We start from the raw sequence: 20,214 nt of genomic DNA, 5'->3' as shown, positions 1-20,214 counted from the left end.
TCTTGGCGCTAGCGCTACGCAAATATGCAGCCTCTCGGTGGGTGGGCCTTGACACCCAAAGATCATATATTTGCATACCAGATATAAACAAACATGCTGAGAGTTACCAGTTCCTCTCGGAATGCTCCCAATCGCTACTTGATCTTGTGAACGCTGTGACAGGCAATCATGGCAGTCACATGTTCATAAACCCCATCCTGCCTCCTGACATCACAAACCAATTAAAGGGCCAGGAGGTGTGGTGACAAGGGGTAAAGATATTAAAACAAGGAATTAAAGGGGGTTCCATAACCACCAGGAAACATTGAAAGTCCATTGCACTCTTGAAACAACTTTAAATTACTATAGTTCCATCTTTCCTTTTGATTCCAATGCATGTTGCAAAAAATGGCAAATTTTGCTAAGTGAAAACTCTAAATTTTGTTCAGCACTACTGTTGGTAGAGATCACTAGTGTTAATGTTTTTAAATGTTTATCATTTATAGTTTGTAATTGTATATGTACATGAGCTTTTTATATCTGCAGCCCCGATCAACCGCCAGGAAGTATCTAAAGACACATTTAGGTGTCCTTTTATGAAACAGAGATCAGCGGCGATCCTAAGGATCGTTGCTGATCTCCACTGATCATCTGTTTCCTAAACCACTAATGATCTGAGAACATGTTCTCCACTGATCATCTCAGCACACAGATGGCCAGTGTATGAAGGAGCGATGTCAGCCCTTCCTGGCGATCTGTGTTCTCCCTCCAGATTCTCCAGCCCAGAGCTGGAGAATCCGAGGAACTGCAAACGAAGCAGCGGTCATTTACCACTGCTTAGTAAACGGCGTTTAATCTCTTACTGTAATCTCACGAGATTATAGTAACAGCAGCCGTTTCCCAGCGTTAAAAGTGTTTGTAGATCGCTTCTCCCTTCATCGGAGAAGTGATCTACACCGCTTCAAAAAAAAAAAAGACATTCAGAGGAGAACTTTCTCCTCTGAGAATTCCGGAGAACTGAGCAGCGGTCATTTACCGCTGCATGATAAAAGGACACCTTAAAGAAATATTTAAAACTCCTGTAGGCTGCTTTTTTTTTTTTTTCCATTCACTTCCTGCCTTGAAGACAAAACAGTAAGTGATTGGAAATCAAGGGTAAATACCTTCTTAGACAGCTGTACTGGGACACTTGTCCCTTCTGGAAAATTTGCTCTCCGCTCCCATTCCAGTGACAACTGTAACATTTCCTATCATTTTTCTATTCCACTGACCAACCGTAGCCACAAGGAAAAATAGAGTGAGTTTCTCAGTTTATACTAAAAAATTATATTATTTGATTACCCTACAGATTTATATAAAGTGATTTTATTTATTTTTTGATCAATCAGCTTTAAATAATCTGTTACTAAAACAATTCTTCTTCTTCTTTCAGCACTGGTCATGAAGCAAGCTCAAACCCGCCATACCTAAACCAGACCACAGCTCCCAGAGCAGCAAACTACAGTCAGCCAATGGGAATGTCCGCTGATATGGCAGCATATCAAAACACTACTGCTTTGCCTCCAGCCTCTGCGTACGCAGCAGCTGCCCCTTTACACTCGATCCCCCAACAGCCCCCAAATTACTACCAGCAGCCTCTACTCTGAGACTCTGATACCCTCATAGACCTCTCTAAGGCTATCCTTGTGTCGGTCACAAGCCTCTTAAGTCATAACTTCATAATAACGGTAGCAGACATAATAGGAAAGGGGTATACTCATATAAAAATGGACCATGAACAGGTGCAAGATTCCAACAATACAAGCCCGCTTATTCCCCTTCACGGACGCACATACCACTTGTTTTTATTTGCAGTTACAGGAGCTTCCTGCGATCATTAAGCTGATTTAGTGCTGCCTTGTATTGAGCAGCTCCAGCTGCAAAAGGTTATATAGAAATTACCGTGGCAGAGAGTTGCCAACTGGTTCGATTAAAGAGATTTAAAAATAGCAGAGCTTTTAAGTAGCACTTTATGCAGCTAAAAGACTTAAAGGGGCGACCAGTTAAATATTGTCATTGTTATTCCTTCTGCACATTCTCTTTTGTCTGACTGATTCGTCTACAGTGAGAAATTATTCTTGTTTAAAGGAGAAGCTATGATGTTTTTAATGCCCATATTACGGTGTCTGTGATCACATGCTTGCCCGACTTCTCTGTTTGCCTGCAAAGTTGCAAGGAGAAGGAAACAACTGTTATGCTTGACTGCATACTAGTTTTGAGGCAACAACCTTTATTTTAGGTGAAGTTAAATGGGCCAGCTTTACTGGCCCCTAACAAGGAAAGGTTTCGGCATCCCAGCAAAGCCTTTTGCATTTGAGGCTTATCACTTAGGTACTTTTGCTTTAGGGCAGGTTGTCTTTATAAAATAACTCTGCTAAGCCCCGTTTTGCCACATAACCACATTTTTGAAATGTACAACCATTTCTGGGAAAGATTTTACTGAATATATTACTGTGATTGCTTCTGCAAACATAAGGTAGTTTCTGTTTTTTTAACAGCCCCTTCTTCATAGCGTTGGCTTGAGCCAGATAGAAAAGCTCTGCTCCCACAATGCAAGCTTTCATGACTTCGCTTTGTGTTCAGCAGTGCTGTCATTTAGCACGAAGTAGTGGAGGGAGTGGCACAGATACTGATTATTAGAAAGTTTTTGGAGCTTTTTGATTGTAGCTGCTCTCCTATTGCAAGGAAAGTAAGTACAAGTAAAGCATTATATAGGGGTTACTTTTTTAAAAATGTTCAACAATCCCTGTTTAAAAATGCAATTGTAACGATGGGAAGGGTGCAAAGGAGAAGAGAGGGGTAGACATAGCAATCACTGTTTTTGTTTTTTTTGTTTTGTTTTTTTCCCCCAATGTTTTGAAAATTTTAAAATGTTTTGGAAGGGTTATGTGAAGCCCTCCTTGAAGTCACCCCTGTCATTCTTCTTGCTATCACATCTAACAGTATCTGTGCATGTATGCTGTTGAAAACTTTTTTTTTCCCCCTTCTCTGTCATAGTTCTGTAGCAGTCCCGGGGTAGCAGCTGCACAATCGCTGTGTAAGAATCAACTTTACCAATATATACAAATGGGGATGTGCATGCCCATGCATCAAAGCCCATGGGACAAAACCTAACTGTATTAGGACTTTATTGAATAAGGTAGTTTTTATGTGCTGTATTTTACTTAGAGTGAGGTAAAAACAGAAAAAATCCCCCCAAAACCTCCAACCAATAGAGTAACTCTCACACAAGAATCAAAATGACCATATCATAGAGGTATAGATTAAAATGTCAATTAGCACCCATAATACCTGCATATTTGGGTTCTCTCTCCAGGGGTTAAATTACTCAAGCACACTAACAGTGAAATATTCGCATACAGACGGGACTTTTACTGGAGTAATGAATGACCACCCAAATAATACTGGTGCCTAATCCTGTTGCTGCTCAAAAGACCTCTGTGTATGTCATTCAAAATTAAAGAGGTAAACCTGGGGCAATCAAACCTTCTCTCCACCAAACCATGTGAACCCAAAAGTGCACCAGAAAAAAGATAGTTCTCTAGCAGTCCCTAGATAGCAGCTGTGAAATCACTGTGTAAAAATCAACTTTGTCTCTTTTCACCTCATCCCTTCTTTCTTGATTAGCTGTAATTTTATTGGCTGTCCTCTGTCAGTAGAGAAAAATCCATCCAATCGGGACAGAAGGGATGCTATCATTGTATTGAAGCAGAATGAACAGGGATAAACTTTTAAGGGTAAAAAGTAATTCAGTGCCCCCATATCTGCTATTTAGACGTTTCTAGAGAGCTGTGATAGGAGGAGGAGGAATAAAAAGCCAAAAACAGATTCTATGCACAGGTAATGTGAGATGCCACTTTAAGACCTGCCCTGGTATGCCAGCGAAGTCCTGCCCCACCTTTTGCCATTAAAGGGAACCTGTCACAATATATATTTGGTATATTCACTGTCAACTTGTCTTTATAAGTGTTTTCTGGAATCCCATTAAAAATCAGTAGTAAACGCTCTGTTCTTCATCAAGCTAATTCCAGTCACATCACTACATTGCTTAGTTGATGACTGGATTTTTCTTACCTTGTTTTGAATGAACATAAAAAGGCAAGAACAAGTATAAGAAAGCATGTGCTTGCTGCAAAGTCAGACGTAAACATAGATGGTAATTTATAGGCGATTTCATACATTATTTTCCCATACGTGTACATACACAAGTACATTTGTTATGCTGGAGCAAGCATGGATCGAGTGAGCAGGCACAGCGAGGCTATTCCCAAAGGCACCCATACACACTTCAGTCGGCATCTGATCCAAGAGTGCTGATTGACCTCTCTGTTATTTAACATATTCATGGAGGTTCAGCATGAGCAAGCTCTCCATTTGGGAATTCTGCTCCAAAAAGTCTTTCCTTTATTGAGCAGTAAAGGAAGAAAATGTGTGTGTGTGTTTAAGTGAATGTGTTTATTTTTTCACATTATGCCAAAGGCCAAGATATTGTTGGAATCTGTATATTTAGAATGCTGCACACCCTAGAATAACTTTTTAAAATATCAGATTTTTAGCTATTTTTTTCCATTCCATCAGCACTTTTTTATACTCTCTACTCTTCATTGACTGGAGATTGGCTAGGTGGTATAACCATTGTGTTTTGCAAAGGGTGCACTAAAAAGATATTTCTCATTAGTTGTTTATAGACTAAATATAATAAAGTTGAGGCCTAGTATTGACCAGGGAGATAGGAAGATACTGTCGGGACAGATCAGACTAACTCTCAGGAGTCACTACTATAAGAAAGGGCATCAGCTTCCCCTGCTTTTGCTTGTAATATATTAAGAACCATGAAGTTTGGAATGTACCGTCTTGTGAAGCCATGGCATGTTTGGACTGATGTACATACTGCCCGCAAGTCAGAAACAAAAAAAAAAAAAAGACTTTCACTAATGAGAGATCATTTTGATACTATGTGATACCCTCTTTGTATCCAGACTCCATCTTGTATTTTTATGGCGACAAGCATATAATTTGTTATGTATTTTGTATTTGTAAGCTCTGTCTCCTTACTTGATGCTTCATTTGGAATCTCTCATGTACTAGCTGGAACAGAAATGCTGAATTCCTAGGTTATGATAAAAGACATATTGTACCGGCTGTGCACAGGACTCTAATACCAGCTCAATACAGTATTTGCATTTATTTTTTTCTTCTTTTATAATAGTTGGCTTTGCATTTGACCTTCTTTCTGTTGCATTTCTCTGGGCACAGTATGTCCTCTTGAGATGCTTTTGTGTTGAACGCAAAACAGGTCAAATGCAGCTTTTTGTGGGTTTTTATTGTGACTTGCATTTGAATGCATGTGTTTTAAAGACTGCTGTATAAAACTGCAAAAGCCAGCATTTGAAAGAAATCCCTTGTACCCGAACCATTAGAAAACTGCGATGGAAGTGCTATTTCCAGACAACCGACAGCAACCAAAATTTGGCTTCAGAGCTGAATGAGTGGTTGACTGCTGAAGAATGATCGTTTAAACTTGATTGTTTGCTGAGTTGTCTGAGAAAACCTTTCCGTTCGTTTTCCAATAATATATCCCCAATGTGCAAAAAGGTGATGCAAATAGCTGCACCTTAATTTAAACTTGTGTAGATATGTTTATGACCTGATTAGAGTGTTGAGGTGATGCAAATAACTGCACATTAATTTAAAGCTGATCTTTAGTTTCAGTTTAAATAGTTTGTTCAAGCCAAGCTGGCTCAGACAAACTATTTCTGGCAATAACGTGTGACCACTGGATGTGTTGTATAAACTGTAGCTGAGGCTACATACAGTATGCAGAAGTGTGTTCTGGTGCCAGACAAGACCTTCCTGGCTCACTAACAGGACCAAATAGTGTTGGTCTGAGCAGCGCTTAGCCATTCATAGGCAGCTTTGTATTCTGTCCAAGAGTCGGAGAGGTGGGCTGAAGATGTCACAATCTCTGATTCAGCCAGTCAAAACTTTGTTTTCACTAAAATAGAATACAAAGCTGCCTGAGAATGACTGACTGCTGCTCCCACCAATGCTATTTTGTTCCAGGACTGAGACAGGAAGGACTCGTGCCCGGAACAAACTGCTGTTTACTGTTTATACAGCACATCCAGCGGCCACACGTTATTGCTGGAAATAGTTTGTCTGGGCCAGCTTGGCCTGAACAAACTATTGAAACTGAAACTAAAGGTGGAGATCAGTTTTAAATTACTACAAATATTTTTAATGCCTATTTAGAGTGCTGAGGTGATTGAGCCTTTTTTGTGACGTATGGTACATTATGACTAGTTACTAGAAAATGGTGACCAAAGGCAAGCTAAAGTAACCATTCTTGTGAAAGGGATCAGCATTGTACCAAACCATAGCCTGTTACCCAATGAGATTTCCAAGGTAAAAACACAAGACAGCCATGTTTATATGAACCAGTATTTGTGGAACCTGTATTTCAATGATCTCATTGGTCCAGCCCAAAAAATGGATGCCTTCACTAAATGTAGCCCACATGTGCCCTTTCAAATAATTATATAAATATTAAAAGTAGAGGTCTTTATCCTAATGTAAGCTGTCCATTTTAAGATGTGTATATTAGTTTACACAGTGTCTTCTAAGAGATGAGGTTGTAGCCGTTTTGTGAGTTAGGCCCGGGGCTTTTTTCCTCAGAGAATAGGTGCAGGAGTCACCCCTTGTCTCTGCCCCCAGCCTACCTCGAAGCACCATTCCTTGGTTCCACCCCCTAACTTCCAGTACCACCCCTTTTAGAGAATACAGAACCAAGTATCATTTTGTGGTGCAAAGTAATTTTTATGGAATTTGTTAATAATAAGAAATGCAGTAAAATAGATTCCCTGGAGCTAGCAACAATAGCCCCCCCGCAACAATTAACCTCCCAGTGACAACAGATTCATCACAGCAACAACAGACTCCCAACAGCCAGCATCATCAGACCATCCAGCAGCCAGAAACAATAAACCCCTCCAACAGTAGATCCCTCCCAGCAATGATTGACCCCACAGCAACATAAGACCCACCCCCAGCAAAAATAGATCCCCAACCAGCAAGAATAGATCCCACTGCAAAAATGGATCCCCTCCAGCAACCTAGATCCCCCTGCAGCTAGCATCAATAGACCCTCCAGTATCCCTTGACATTACATAAATTCTGTGCTGGAGATGCCGTAACTGCATTCCCCCGCATTCCCACTGAAAAAAAGCCCTGGTTAGACCCGTATTTCGAGACTATGCCAGTTTTAGTAACTAGTGACAGGTGGCAAAAGACATCCTTTAATGGTGAAAGTGGTTCCTACAAGTGGGAAGGCTGAATATTCCGGCCTTAAAACGGCTGCTGGTGAGCAGTGGACTTCAAGCCCCATGCCTTTCTGGCAGAACGTCACCTCGCTCAGCGTGACCTTGAAGCAAACCGTATCATAGAATTAGATGAGAATATACTTTATTGTCCCAGAACTAATTGCTATTGGCCTTTTGTATAGAGAGGTATGATTTCCCCCTTTTTATATCCTTTTTTTCCCATCATAGTCTTGTATAAATTAGGCTTCTTTGGAGGAATTCAGTTCAAGCAGCAGAGAATTGGTGCCGAGATGCGTGTTGAGCTGTGAATAAGGGCGAGCACAGACTGGAATTCAGCATGCATTTCCTGATTGCAGCAGATAGCAGCTGCGTTCAGCATATGGCCACTTTGCAGAGGAATGAAATCACTTTTGAGCTACATTAGCTCAATAAAAACTTCTGATGCCATTTCTCATCCATTTAAAGTGTTTCATGCTTTTTAAAAAAAAAAAGTGACCCACAGAGTGAGGCCTTTCTTCATTATTCCTGGGATCAAGATCTTCATTTCCAAGATCTGAACTATCCTTACAGCAAGAATTTGATGAAATCTGTTTTTTTTAATTTTCCACTTGCATAAGTATGGTGTGTGTATTTTATATTTAACAGGGCAGTCTATACCTGTCTAAGTGAATTTAAAAAAATTAAAACATTTCCTTGGTACAGAACAGGCGGTGTCCTGTGGGATGATGGGAAAAAAAATTGAAATTTAGGTTTTGATCCTCAAAAATGACTATCATAGATTTCTTATATATGCAAATGCAGGAAAACTAAATGTCTTAATATATATAATTTTTTTTTTTTTACAAACATTTTCTTTTTATTAGTTTTAAGTAGGTAGGGTATATACAAGTCATTGTAACAGAGTAATACCATATGGATCATCAACCGTTCACCTAGTACAGAGTATTACAAGATCAGTAGAATTTATATTTTAAAAATTGAATATAATGTATCACAAATCTTACACTTGAGATTATTACCATACATAAATATATTTGCCATTCTACTAAACTTATTTCTGTTATATGTCAAAGTTTAATTCTTTGGATAAAACCAGCATTATTATGTCATCTTAAGTTTTGATCTTGTACAATGAGGAGGTTCTAACTTGTTTTGGTAAGTTATTTAATTCCAGGGTATAGATAGCACTGGAAGGGGGGAATGGGAAGGGAGGTTAGGAGGAAGAAAAGGAGAGGGAAAGTGGGAATACAGCATTGTGCAAATAATAAGGCAAAGAGTGTTAGGAGGAAAAGAAAAGGATCCAGAAGCTGGGGCACCCAAACTACTATCCAAATAAATCTAAGAATTACTTAGGTCACTAGTAGTGCATCAAGCTGCTGAGGCCGATAATGGGATACCCATGGTTGTCATCTGTTTTATTCACTCATGATTAAAGTGAACCTGTGCCCAAAGTATGCACATTCAGTTATTTAAATATTCTGAACAAACATTTAAAGGAGAAGTATGGGGTTGAGAAAAAAAACATTACTCATATAGGTGGATGCAGCATCGATCCGATGCAGCATCTGTCCCCCACCAGCTCTGCACAGAAAACATTGAATGATTATACACCGTTGATCGCTCAGTTCTCCTCTCAGCTCTGAACAAAGAGCATTGACCGTCAGTTACTTCTCCTCCAGCGCTGACTGGACCGCTAGGCTGTATAGGGGGTGGGAACAGCTGGCATAGTCTCCCAGCATCTTGCTCAGAGGCTGAGCCAGCTGCCAGTCCAGGTATCCGAATGGATCCTGACTGTAAAGTCGGGATCAATCCAGCGACTGGACCAACTGAGTGATATCAGCTGACAGCAGACTTTAGCTGGCTGTCAGCTGAAAACAGGTCACAGGAATGAAGAACTAACTGCGTTCCAGTGATCCATAAAAGTAGGGCCAAAATAGCTTTGTCCATTCTTCTCCTTTTTAAAGCAAGCCCTCACTCACTTCTGCAGCTATAAGCATTTTGGAGAAATACATTGGTAGCTTGCCAGTGATCTAATGTACTGCTGCAAGCTGTTTGAAACTGACTGAAACCCATCTTTAACATGCGTAATTTTAGGAACTAACTACTTCACAGTACATGCAACTATTGAGGTCAGTGATGACTTGTTTTCAAGCAATTTTACTGCTTCTTAAGAACATGTAAAATCTTATCTGTCGTTCGGAGGCAGGTACATTTTAGGTACTTCCACTGTTTTCATGTATTTGTTATATTGGTGAGCCCTTAGTTTGGAATTAGATGACAGCAGACATTTAATCACACATTAAAGCTCCATTTATACATTGATCTTTCTCAGCAACAAGCAAAATATTAAACAGAAATATGGGAGGGGCCAATAATTGATATTTTTTTAAAAAAATGTGAACTAGCTCTTTAAAAATCTGCCAGGATAGCAAAATGAGAGCTGGCAGTGCTGTCTGATCCTTCCTATGCTACTTGGTGAGTTGCTGACCTCCAACGAAGTATAATTCACATCCGCTATCACAATATCCCCCACCATCCACTTATTGGGGTCAGTGAAAGAACACCAAGGATGAAAGCACCCAGAGCCTACCCCTTCAAAAATGAAAGCAAAGGCAGCTCCAGTATTTGAATTCTGACAGTCTTTTTATGGGACTCCCTTTCCACATAGAGCATCATGTATGGATTATGTATGGACACACGTGTTTACTATAGATAAATGGTCTTTGTGGTTTGTTCCATGTGCCTTGTGACCGTTTACTAATCGTGGATCAAGGAACGCATCCCAAATACCAGTCTGTGCGCACCCTAAAGTAATGCTTAAGAGTGAGCCAATCTTGATTCAGTGCATTTATTAACAAATCTAGTTTATGATCTATAAAATGTATAGTGTATATAGATGCTGCTGGCTGTAATGTGTGTATCCAGCTGCTATTTATAAGCAGTTATCATGGCATGCTGGTAGATGTTGTTCAACAACATCCGGAGAATAGTCTATCACCTGTGCTCGAGAGATGTCTATCTGAGGTTTTATATACACAGCTGTGTAACGCAGTTCACGTTGGAAGGGAGAACTGCTACATTTGTATATATGGCAGCACTGTTGAGTCATATATGAAGATGTTTGGAGGTTAATGTAAAACTCGTAATTTGTTCACATGATCTGAATGATATTCTGTAGATAATGTAAGAATTATTTTATCCTTTGCTACTGCAGTTTTCATGGTGTCCCTGGGATGTTTGCTTACTTTCTCTTCCTTGCACAATACTAAATTGTTATATTTATTTTCAGGATTGTTTCCAAATAAAAAAAAAATGCTGCCAAAGCGGTTTTGACTCTTTACTGGGTGTCTGTCATGCCTACATCATTCTTTTGTTGAGCCCTGGTTCACACTGATGCGGTGTGAAACTTGCAGCGTTTTCTGTGCGAATTCCGCACCACATCAGAATCGCACCCCGTTCATGCGAATCGATGCGGGTGTGTACAACACCCCGAACTCGGTCTGCAAAACGCAGTGCGATGTGCAGAATTGGATCACATAGCTGTGAATACCCATGCAATCCAATTCTAGTGCGGACCAAAAAAGGGTCCTGCACATTTTTTAGTGCGATTAGAGCCATACAAAATGTGTGGCTAAATGGTTAGTACTTCCGCCTGGCAGTACTAGGGTCGTCGGTTCAAATCCCAGCCACGGCACCACCTGCCTGGAGTTTGCATGTTCTCCCTGTGCCTGCGTGGGTTTCCTCCGAGTACTCCGGTTTCCTCCCACACTCCAAAGACATGCTGGTAGGTTAATTGGCTCCTGTCCAAATTGTCCCTAGTATGTGTATGTATGAATGTAAGTTAGGGACCTTAGATTGTACGCCCCTTGAGGGTTAGGGACTGATGTGAATGTACAATATATATGTAAAGCACTGCGTAAATGGACAGCGCTATATAAGTACCTGAAATAATCGCACCGCACACAAAGCGCATGTGATTTGCACAGGAATGTGGTGCGGTTCCTGTGCGAATCACATGCGGTATACCATTTTTAACATTTTATATTCATTTTACGAATGTTATTAACGAATATCTGGGATCAAAATAGAATCCATCATTATTACTATTTTTATATATGCATTTTTCCGCATATTTTATACTCTTAATTTTTTATAGTATTGTCACAACTTTTTAAAAGGATTTTTATACAGTCACTCATATTCATCTTATGCACGCTGTATTTTTTTCCCCTCTATTTTATGCGTTTATATATTTATTTTGTGCATTTGGTATTTATAGTTCTGATAACCCTTTTATTTTTTTTTTATATATCTTATCTTTATATAGATATTAGGGTATTTGGTTAAACCATAAGCAGATTACATTATTCTGTGAATTTTACTATTCAGTATGTCATTATGTTTTATTCATAGTAGGGGTTACCATCAGGTTACATTTGACATCGTTATAATACATATTTAAAAATCCCATTTTTGACACATTCTATGTGCCCTTATTTTACTTTTCTATGAAGATATTCTTTTCCCCCGAGGTTTAGAGCAGGTATTCTCCTTGGTCCCAGTTCTCACATTCACTCTTGTGATAATACACCATCCCCTCCAAGAAAATGGCTGCCATCTAACCCGGCTCAGACTCCGGCAAGATGGCCGCTGTTGTCATGTGACCACGGATCACCGGCAAAATGGTTGTGGTCACCTCATGGTCTTTTGGAACCTTGCGAGCTATATAAGGGGGGTTTTGAAAGATGTCAGCAATGGGTGTACCCCTGAGGATGTGTTATTACACGAAACACGTTGGGTGGAGCCCTATTACTGACTTCTAGCTGCCGCTACTGATGAGCGGTGGCCATTTTGGTACTTCATTTATTTTATTACTCCGCGTGGATACCTTTTTATGTTACTTGCTATTATTACCTTAAATACTACATTATAAGCACCTTTCTGGCTCCTGTGCCTGAGCTAATTCCCCCCAAGACCACCAGGCACCCACCCTGACGGATGACCCCATAGCTGTCAGCATACTGCTGCACCCGCAGATGTGTGATGTATTATAATCAATGCGCATTGTAATTTATGGTCTGGTGAGTGTACATCCATACCAAGGGGGGATTTCCTTTTACAAGCTTTTGCACAGTTACTCTTCATGGATAACTTCACGTGCCAATCATAGGCATTTCTTCAGCTGATATCTTTGCACAAGAGACGTTTTAAATTCACAAATGCTCTGATGAACTTATTTTATTTTATTGCATTTTATGTCATCTTGAACTAGTTATATTAATATTGCACTTTCAGCACTTTACTGACATATGTGTTTAAGTCACATGCGTTTACGGAATTTAAGACATGCATTTTTTAGCGCTGCACTAATATTTTAGAAATTGGTATACCACAGTGCATATATGTGAACCCAGGCTAAAGGAGAAGTTCAACTTTTGTAACATTACACCCATGTTCAGAGTGTAACATGCTACGTTCAGACCGCCCCCTGCTCCCCCCCCGATCCCCGCTTTGACAGCTAGCGGGGGATCTTCTCTCTCCTCGCTAGCTGTCAAATTTTAAAAAAAAAACTGTGGCCATGCACAGCTCCGCCCACATGGCTGTGTCAGTCATCTGAATGAGACTACAAGCCTTAGCGGCTGTCAGCTTGTAGTTCTTAATAAACTACCGCCCCCCCCCCCCCCCCACGTTACCTGCTTTAGCTGCAGAGACAGCAGCCAGCGGTGTACACCAGGGCCAGAGCTAGTCTCTGATTTGGGGGTGCAGTAAATAAAAGTCGGGGCATAATGACAGCAATGTGCAAGTCACTGACAGTATGTCATACAGTGTCACAACCTGGAAAACACTTGTATTAGCTGTCAATGGATTAAGGTGATTAAACGGAGCCTGTGCCCCCTTATATCCGATGTCCCCATTTATATCAGAAGTCCTCAGCAAAGTACCCCTTTATTTCAGATTCCTATCAGAGTACCCCCTTATATCAGGATCCCCATCAGTGTGTTCCCATACATCATGGTCCCAATTAGAGTATCCCCTCACATCAGAGTGCCACCTTACATTGGTGTCCCCATCAGAGTGCCCCCTTACATTTTATTAGTTATCCCCATCAGAGTGTCCTCTTACATCAGGTGTCCCCATCACAGTGCCCCCTTACATGGATTGTCCCCATCACAGTGCCTTCTTATATCAACTCTGCATCAGACTGATTCATGGATCAGTGAATACACTCTGAGACCTGGGGTGCATGACTAAAATCTGGGGGGCACAGCCCACCCCAGCATCCCCCTAGATTCGGCCCTGGTGAATGGGGCCACTCTGTGATCTGTAAAGGCTTTAGCACGCCTATGGGAAAAAGTCCTAAAAGAGAAGAATGGTTGCTATTTACAACAGCTACTGATGAGCTTACCATTGCGTCTGCTGCCCCATAATCTTCAGTACTCTGCCAAGTCCATTTATTGGCCACTATACAAGCACTCAGGTCCCTCATTGAAATTTCATTGTGATCCCTGGTAAAGGAGGCCGTCTTGGACCTCCAGAACATCTGCGTCTTCAAATCCTATGTTTATGCTGTAAGTTAGGGGTGCTCAACCTTTTGACTAGCAAGGGCTACTTAAGTGATTTGGTAACCGGTCAAGGGCCACAGTGAAATGAAATTGTGACCCCTGATGCTGTGTGAGTGGTTGGGGGGGTGTGGTAAAAACACATCAGCTATGGGGTTTTACTGCCCCCCAAACTTCAAATGTAAATGAGCCCTTGCTGTCCTTAGCCCCCTAAATGGCTGCTTTCACACTGATGCGCTGCGGTTTACCCACATCGCAGTTACAGCACAGTGCACCTGTGACTTTCCTACGGGTTCGCTGCTCTGTCTTAGACTTCTAATATATATTGCGAGTGTGGTGCACTTTCTGTAAGCACCCCAAAACTTTTGCATTCAGGATATAACAGAAATCTATTGCTCAGTGCAGCTAACCTGCAGGAAAGCCGCAGGTGCAGCCCCCGCGGATCAGTGTGAAAGCCCATTACGAAAGTACAGTGTATGTGTTTAATGCACTGACCTTTTTTTCTTTTTTTTCCTCTTCCAGCTTTTGCTGGCATCGCTCTCCAGGCTACTAAAGAAGGTTCCAGGCAAAGTGCACTTGGTATCACTCGGCCTGGAACAGAAGTCGGCGCTACAGAGAAAGCATTGGCTTATGTAGCTTCTGCTTCCTCCACTGCCAGCGCTGACTTGATGTACTTTGATGCTCTGGGAAGGCGAGCCGGCAAGCCATTGATTGTGATCTGGGAGTGCACTTCCCTGGTGGAGGGCCACAGGTTGAACACCCTTACTGTAAGTGAAATTAACAACCTTGCACACAGAGGCCTAAAACCTCCAAGGTTTTTTATTGATCCAAATGCAGCTCATTGTTTTTAATGGGCCTGTTCACACTGGCCTGTAAAGTTGCGCTGCATAAAGACCCTAAAAAAAAAAAATCTATATTGCTGGTCTGTACTGTACACATGTGTATGCCACAGAACAGGAAAAACTAGAAGAATTTTTACACGTGGGTACATGTGGATTTACTATACAGCCCTTAAATGTGTTTTTATGGAGGACCTTTCTGTATCTGAACTGAGATTGTAAGCTCTAACGTGCAGGGCCCTCTGTTTCCTCTTGTACCAAATTGTAACTGTAATGTCTCCCTTCATTTTGTAAAGTGCTGCGCAAACTGTTGGTGCTATATAAATCCTGAATAATAATAATAATTTTCATACATCTGTACTGTGCAAGAACTATTAAAGCATAAGTTCACCATTTTACAAAAAATAATAAATGCACATTTTTTTTGCGGTATGAAAAAATGTGCATTTATTATTTTTTGTTTCTGGAGCCTCTAAAGCATTGTACGGGCTGTACAGGCAAGCAAATATACTGACAGGAAGATTCAATGAACTGACACAGCGCTCCACAGCACCGCCGTAGTGCATTGAGGACTGTAAGCCGACAGCCACGAAGGCTATCAAGACATATACTTCATTCACAGACGCGTGTTTGAAAAATTGTGACAGCTAGCAGGGAGGAGAAGATCCCCCGCTAGCTGTCACAACAGGGATCAGGGGGTTGTGGGGTCCGGTCCACTCGTAATATATTACTCCCTGAATATTGGTGTGCTATGTTACGGAAGGTGAACTTAGCTGGCCAGCAGCAAACAGCCAAATTTTGATCAGTGTCTGGCTTCAGTGTGTTAAAAAGACATATAGGAAAATTTTAGGACAAGCGGCTGCTGCACCCACTCACCTGCGTATTCTGCAGTGGCAGGTTCTGTTGTCAAAATGCAATGTCCTGGCAGGGAGGTATCCTCCATCCACTTCATATATGGCCAGCTGACTCCAAAAGAGGTGTCCCCTTTGGAAGATTCCTTGGATATTTATTCTCATTCCAGTGACTATAAAACACAGTCTATCCAAAAGTTCGTGAGCTGCCAGTGGGAGTCCTAAACCCAAGGGACTGAAATATGCAGATACCGACTTTTTGCTTGAACCAGCCCTCTTCAGCATCTTCCTATTGGTCCACAAAGGTGCACATTACATTTTGGGCCAATTCACACCTCTGTGTTTTAATTTTTTCTTCGATGAATTTTACATGTTGTACCATCTATCCCCACAGAAGATGGATTTGCTGGAAACTGCACAAAAAAAACAATTTAAAACACATACAGTGCTGTGAAAAAGTATATGCCCCTTCCTGATTTTTTTTTTTGCATATTTGTCACACTTAAATGATTCAGATCGTCAAACAAATTTTAATATTAGACAAAAATAACTTGAGTAAATACAAAATGCAGTTTTTAAATGATTTTGTTTATTAAGGGAAAAAAGCTGTCCAAACCTGCCTGGCCCTTTGTGAAAAAGCAATTGCCCCACCCCCCTTTCCTTTGCTAAATCATGAATGAACTGTGGTGACTAGCCACATTGTTTGGAAAGCTGAGTTAATTTTCACTTGCCACACCAAGGCCTGATTACTATGAGACCTGTTGAATCAAGAAATCACTCAACTAGAAGCTGTCTGACAAAGTGAGGCACACTAAAATATCCCAAAAAGCAACACATCATGCCGTGATCTAAAGAAATTCAAGAACAGGTGAGAAAGTAATTGAAGTACAGTGGATATACAAAAACTGGCTATCTTTACAAGAATCACATTTTGATGTTTTACAGCCTGAAATGAAGACAAAGTTTTTTTTTATTTATCCAGCTGTATTTACTGAGAGCAACTTATAACATCCAAGTGAAAGATTTAACACCAACACGTCAGAAAAAAAAAAAAAAAATTCAAAATCAGAATCACCCCCCTCTAAAAAATGACTTGTAAATGCAAGCAAGTGTAGTTAATCACCTTCTCAATGGCACACAAAGCCATTTACTTTCAAGGCAGCACAGTGGCTAAATGGTTAGCACTTCCGCCTGGCAGTACTAGGGTCGTTGGTTCAAATCCCAACCACAGCACCACCTGAGTGGAGTTTGCATGTTCTCCCTGTGCCTGCGTGGGTTTCCTCCGCGTACTCCGGTTTCCTCCCACACTCCAAAGACATGCTGGTAGGTGAATTTGATCTTGTCAAAATTGGCCCTCGTATGTGTATGCATGAATGTGAGTTAGGGACCTTAGATTGTACGCCCCTTGAGGGTTAGGGACTGATGTGAATGTACAATATATATGTAAAGTGCTGTGTAAATTGACGGCGCTATATAAGTACCTGGAATAAATATAAACTGTGATCAGCTGTGGTCATTTTGATTAGCTCAGAATGAAAAGAGCTTTCCTGGAGCATTGCAGTCCCTGATAGTGCAACTGAAGCAAACAACTATGGTTGGCAAGGCACTGTCAAAAGATCTCCAGGCTAAAGTTGTGGACAAGCACAGTGAAGTCTATTATTAAGAAGTGGTTGGTATTTGGTAAAACACAGACCCCCCCTCTGGATCAGGACGTCGATCCAAACGGGATGAAAGAGCCAGGAGGAAACTGGTCAGAGAGGCTACCAAGAGACCTACAGCAACTCTGAATGAATTTATAACAAAGAGTGGTCATAGTGTGCATGTAACAACAATATCACACAATCTCCACAAATGTGGCTTGTATGGGAAGGTTACAAGGGAAAAGCTACTCCTCAAGAAAGGCCACATGCAGTCACCACTGAAGATTCTGAGGCCACATGAAAAAAGGTGTTCTGGTCAGATGAGACTAAAATGTAATTATTTGGCCTCAACACTAAACGATATGTCTGGCGGAAATCCAATACAGCTCACCATCCAAATAACATAGAAGGAAATATGGATGGGGCAAAATACCGTCAAATTCTTGAGGGAATCTGCTGCCCTCTACCAGAAATATGTCAATGGGTAGAAGGTTTACCTTCCAACATAATGACCCAAAGTACACAGAAAAAAAAGACCACACAGTGGTTGAAGGAGAAAAAGGTGAATCGCCTTGTATGACCTAGTCAGAACCCAGACCTAAACCCCATTGAAAATCTGTAGATTCACTTGAAGACTGCTGTCTACAAATGGTCACCATCACATTTAACTGAACTTGAGCAGTTCTGCAAAAAAGAGCGAGCAAATATTGCAAAGTCTAGATGTGCAAAGTTAGTAGAGAAGTACCCCAACAGACTAAAAGGTTGTAATTAAAGCAAAAGGTGGTTCAACAAAATACTGACACTTTTTCCAACTCAGTGATTATGTTTTTGAAATTGTTTTTATCTTTTTCTGACATGTTGGTGTTATAACTTTCACTTGGATATAAGTAAAGTATCAGTAGGGCAGTGGATGGTGTCAGTAGTTTTTATTTTTACATTTTTTATTTGTTGTTATTTTTCGCAATTTCTTTAGGAGCTCTGCTGAAAGGGGAGCACTTGAGGGAAGGGCCAGGCAGCAGAAAAAAGGAGGAACAAGGGTGGAAGCAGCAGTGGGGGGGCATTTACTAGAACCAATCCCCTGGATTTTCATCCTGCAGCAGCTGTACGTTGGTGGGAGGGAGAGGATGAGATGTTAGCTTTCAGCTGCTCCAGGAGGACAATACTGGGTATAGTCGGAAGGCAGGTATTTTAAAAAATCTGAACTCCCAGCAAGTGGCTGGGGATTGGGATTTTAATGCCTCCCAGCTACCCTGGTGCCCTATGGCAGCTGCCTAAGCTGGGTGCCAGCATAAGGCTGCATGGGAAGCTGCCTTATGGCACCGGGGGGGGGCAGAAAAATCCCGATCCCCAGCCAATTGCTGGGAATTCAGATTTTTAAAATACCTGTCCATGGGAGGAAAGGGGGGGGGATCACATCTAAGGGGGGCAGAGGACATTGCTGGGGGGGTGGCCCTGCCCATAGCAGTGTCCTCTGCACCACCCCAGTAGTGTCCTCTGCCCCCCTTTCCCCCATTGCTAGTTCAGTTCTAGCAACCAATCACCTGTGGGTTAATATGGAAAATTAATTTGACCAGCTCCTCCTCCCACCCTCCATTCTGAGCCATGCTGTCTCCCACTCTCCGCTGTGCACTGAGAATGTCAGGAGCAGAGGAGGCTGGAGGAAAGGGGGGGAGAGGGACCTGTTCGTGGGCTACCTGTCACCTACCCGCGGTCGACAGGTAGACTGCGATTGATGGGTGCCAACCCCTGCTCTACAGTGATCTGAAAGACTCATTGCCAGTTATCGCAAACACTTGATTCCAATGTTTTTTGTTTAGGGGGCCATGACTTTTTCACATAGGGCCAGGTAGGTTTGAATAGTTTTTTTCCCTTAATTAAATCAGTGGTCCCCAAACTGCAGCCTGAGGGCCAGATGCAGCTCTTTGCTTGCATTTATCTGGCCCTTGGGGCACTATTTCATCCTCTGATACCAACATTCGGGCATAATTGCCTCTACTGATACCAATAATGGGGCACAATTCTTCCCAATGACACCAATAATAGGGCACAATTTCTCCCAATGACACCAAAAATGGGGCCCAATGACTCCACTGATAGGGCACAATTCCTCTCACTGACCCCAACAATGGGGCACAATTCCTTCCACTGACACGGGACCATTCCACCCACTGACACGGGACCTTTTCTACTACCAATGGCCACTGTCTGGCCCCCCTTAAAGTCTGAAGAATAGGAAGCTAGCCCTTTGTCTAGAAAGTTTGGAGACCCCTGAATTAAATCATCATTTCAAAACTGTATTTACTCAGGTTATCTTTGTGTAATATTGAAACTGAATCATTTAAGCGCTACAAATATGCAAAAAAAATCGAAAGTGGGCAAATACTTTTTCACAGCACTGTAGGTGTGAATTTGCCATAGGGTTAAATTTTTTAAAAGAATGAATCTTAATGCTATAGATATAGACATGTAATGTTTCATAAAGTTCCATATAAAAACATAGGAAGGGATATAGGAAGTCACAATTCCAGAGAATGTTAGTCTAGAAGCTATACAATCTTCACCCTTCAACTTGGGTTGAAATTGATTGAACTTTACCTTATTATGAGTTAAAATAGATGCGGGTTGACACTAAACCTTTCCCTGAGTCAGTTGTCAGAAATGGTTTGTAATATAAATGTTTGTTTTTTTATGACGGATAAATAAAACATAACTGGTATGTCCAATGCTGCGGAGAACATGCTGGGACTTACAGTTTCAGGTCAACCACAGAGTCGCAGATCGTCTAAGCCTGCCTAGGACATTCAGTTAACCAATTCTACAGCTACCTGCCTATTTCATTTGGAACCCGGAGATCACTTGCAAAAGTAAGAACCTCTCTGAAGTATTTCAATTTCTAATGAAACCATCACTTCAAAGTCAATTTTGCTGCAAGCGCTGAAGAATATTCAGCACTTCTAAAATTGCTCAGACGCAAAAGAGCTAAAGAA

General features: G+C 41.3%; 1 protein-coding gene across 2 annotated transcripts in view; it reads left to right on the top strand.

The window, feature by feature from the left end:
- The window catches only part of STAM2 (signal transducing adaptor molecule 2), a 64,460-nt gene extending 53,800 nt beyond the window's left edge, over positions 1 to 10,660 (top strand). For both annotated transcript variants that reach the window (XM_089659493.1, XM_089659487.1), the window contains exon 14: positions 1,412 to 10,660. In XM_089659493.1, coding sequence (XP_089515619.1) covers positions 1,412 to 1,625 — 214 coding nt within the window. In that variant the 3' untranslated portion in view covers positions 1,626 to 10,660. The remainder of the gene's footprint in view (positions 1 to 1,411) is intronic.
- Positions 10,661 to 20,214: the final 9,554 nt, after the last annotated feature.

This window comes from Staurois parvus, unplaced genomic scaffold (genome assembly GCF_062004578.1).
Source record: "Staurois parvus isolate SC_StPar_1 unplaced genomic scaffold, SC_StPar_1.0 ptg000031l, whole genome shotgun sequence".
Taxonomy (NCBI): Eukaryota; Metazoa; Chordata; class Amphibia; order Anura; family Ranidae; genus Staurois; species Staurois parvus.
The sequence above is the reverse complement of the archived record's forward strand: the minus strand, read 5'-3'. Positions and strand labels throughout refer to the sequence as shown.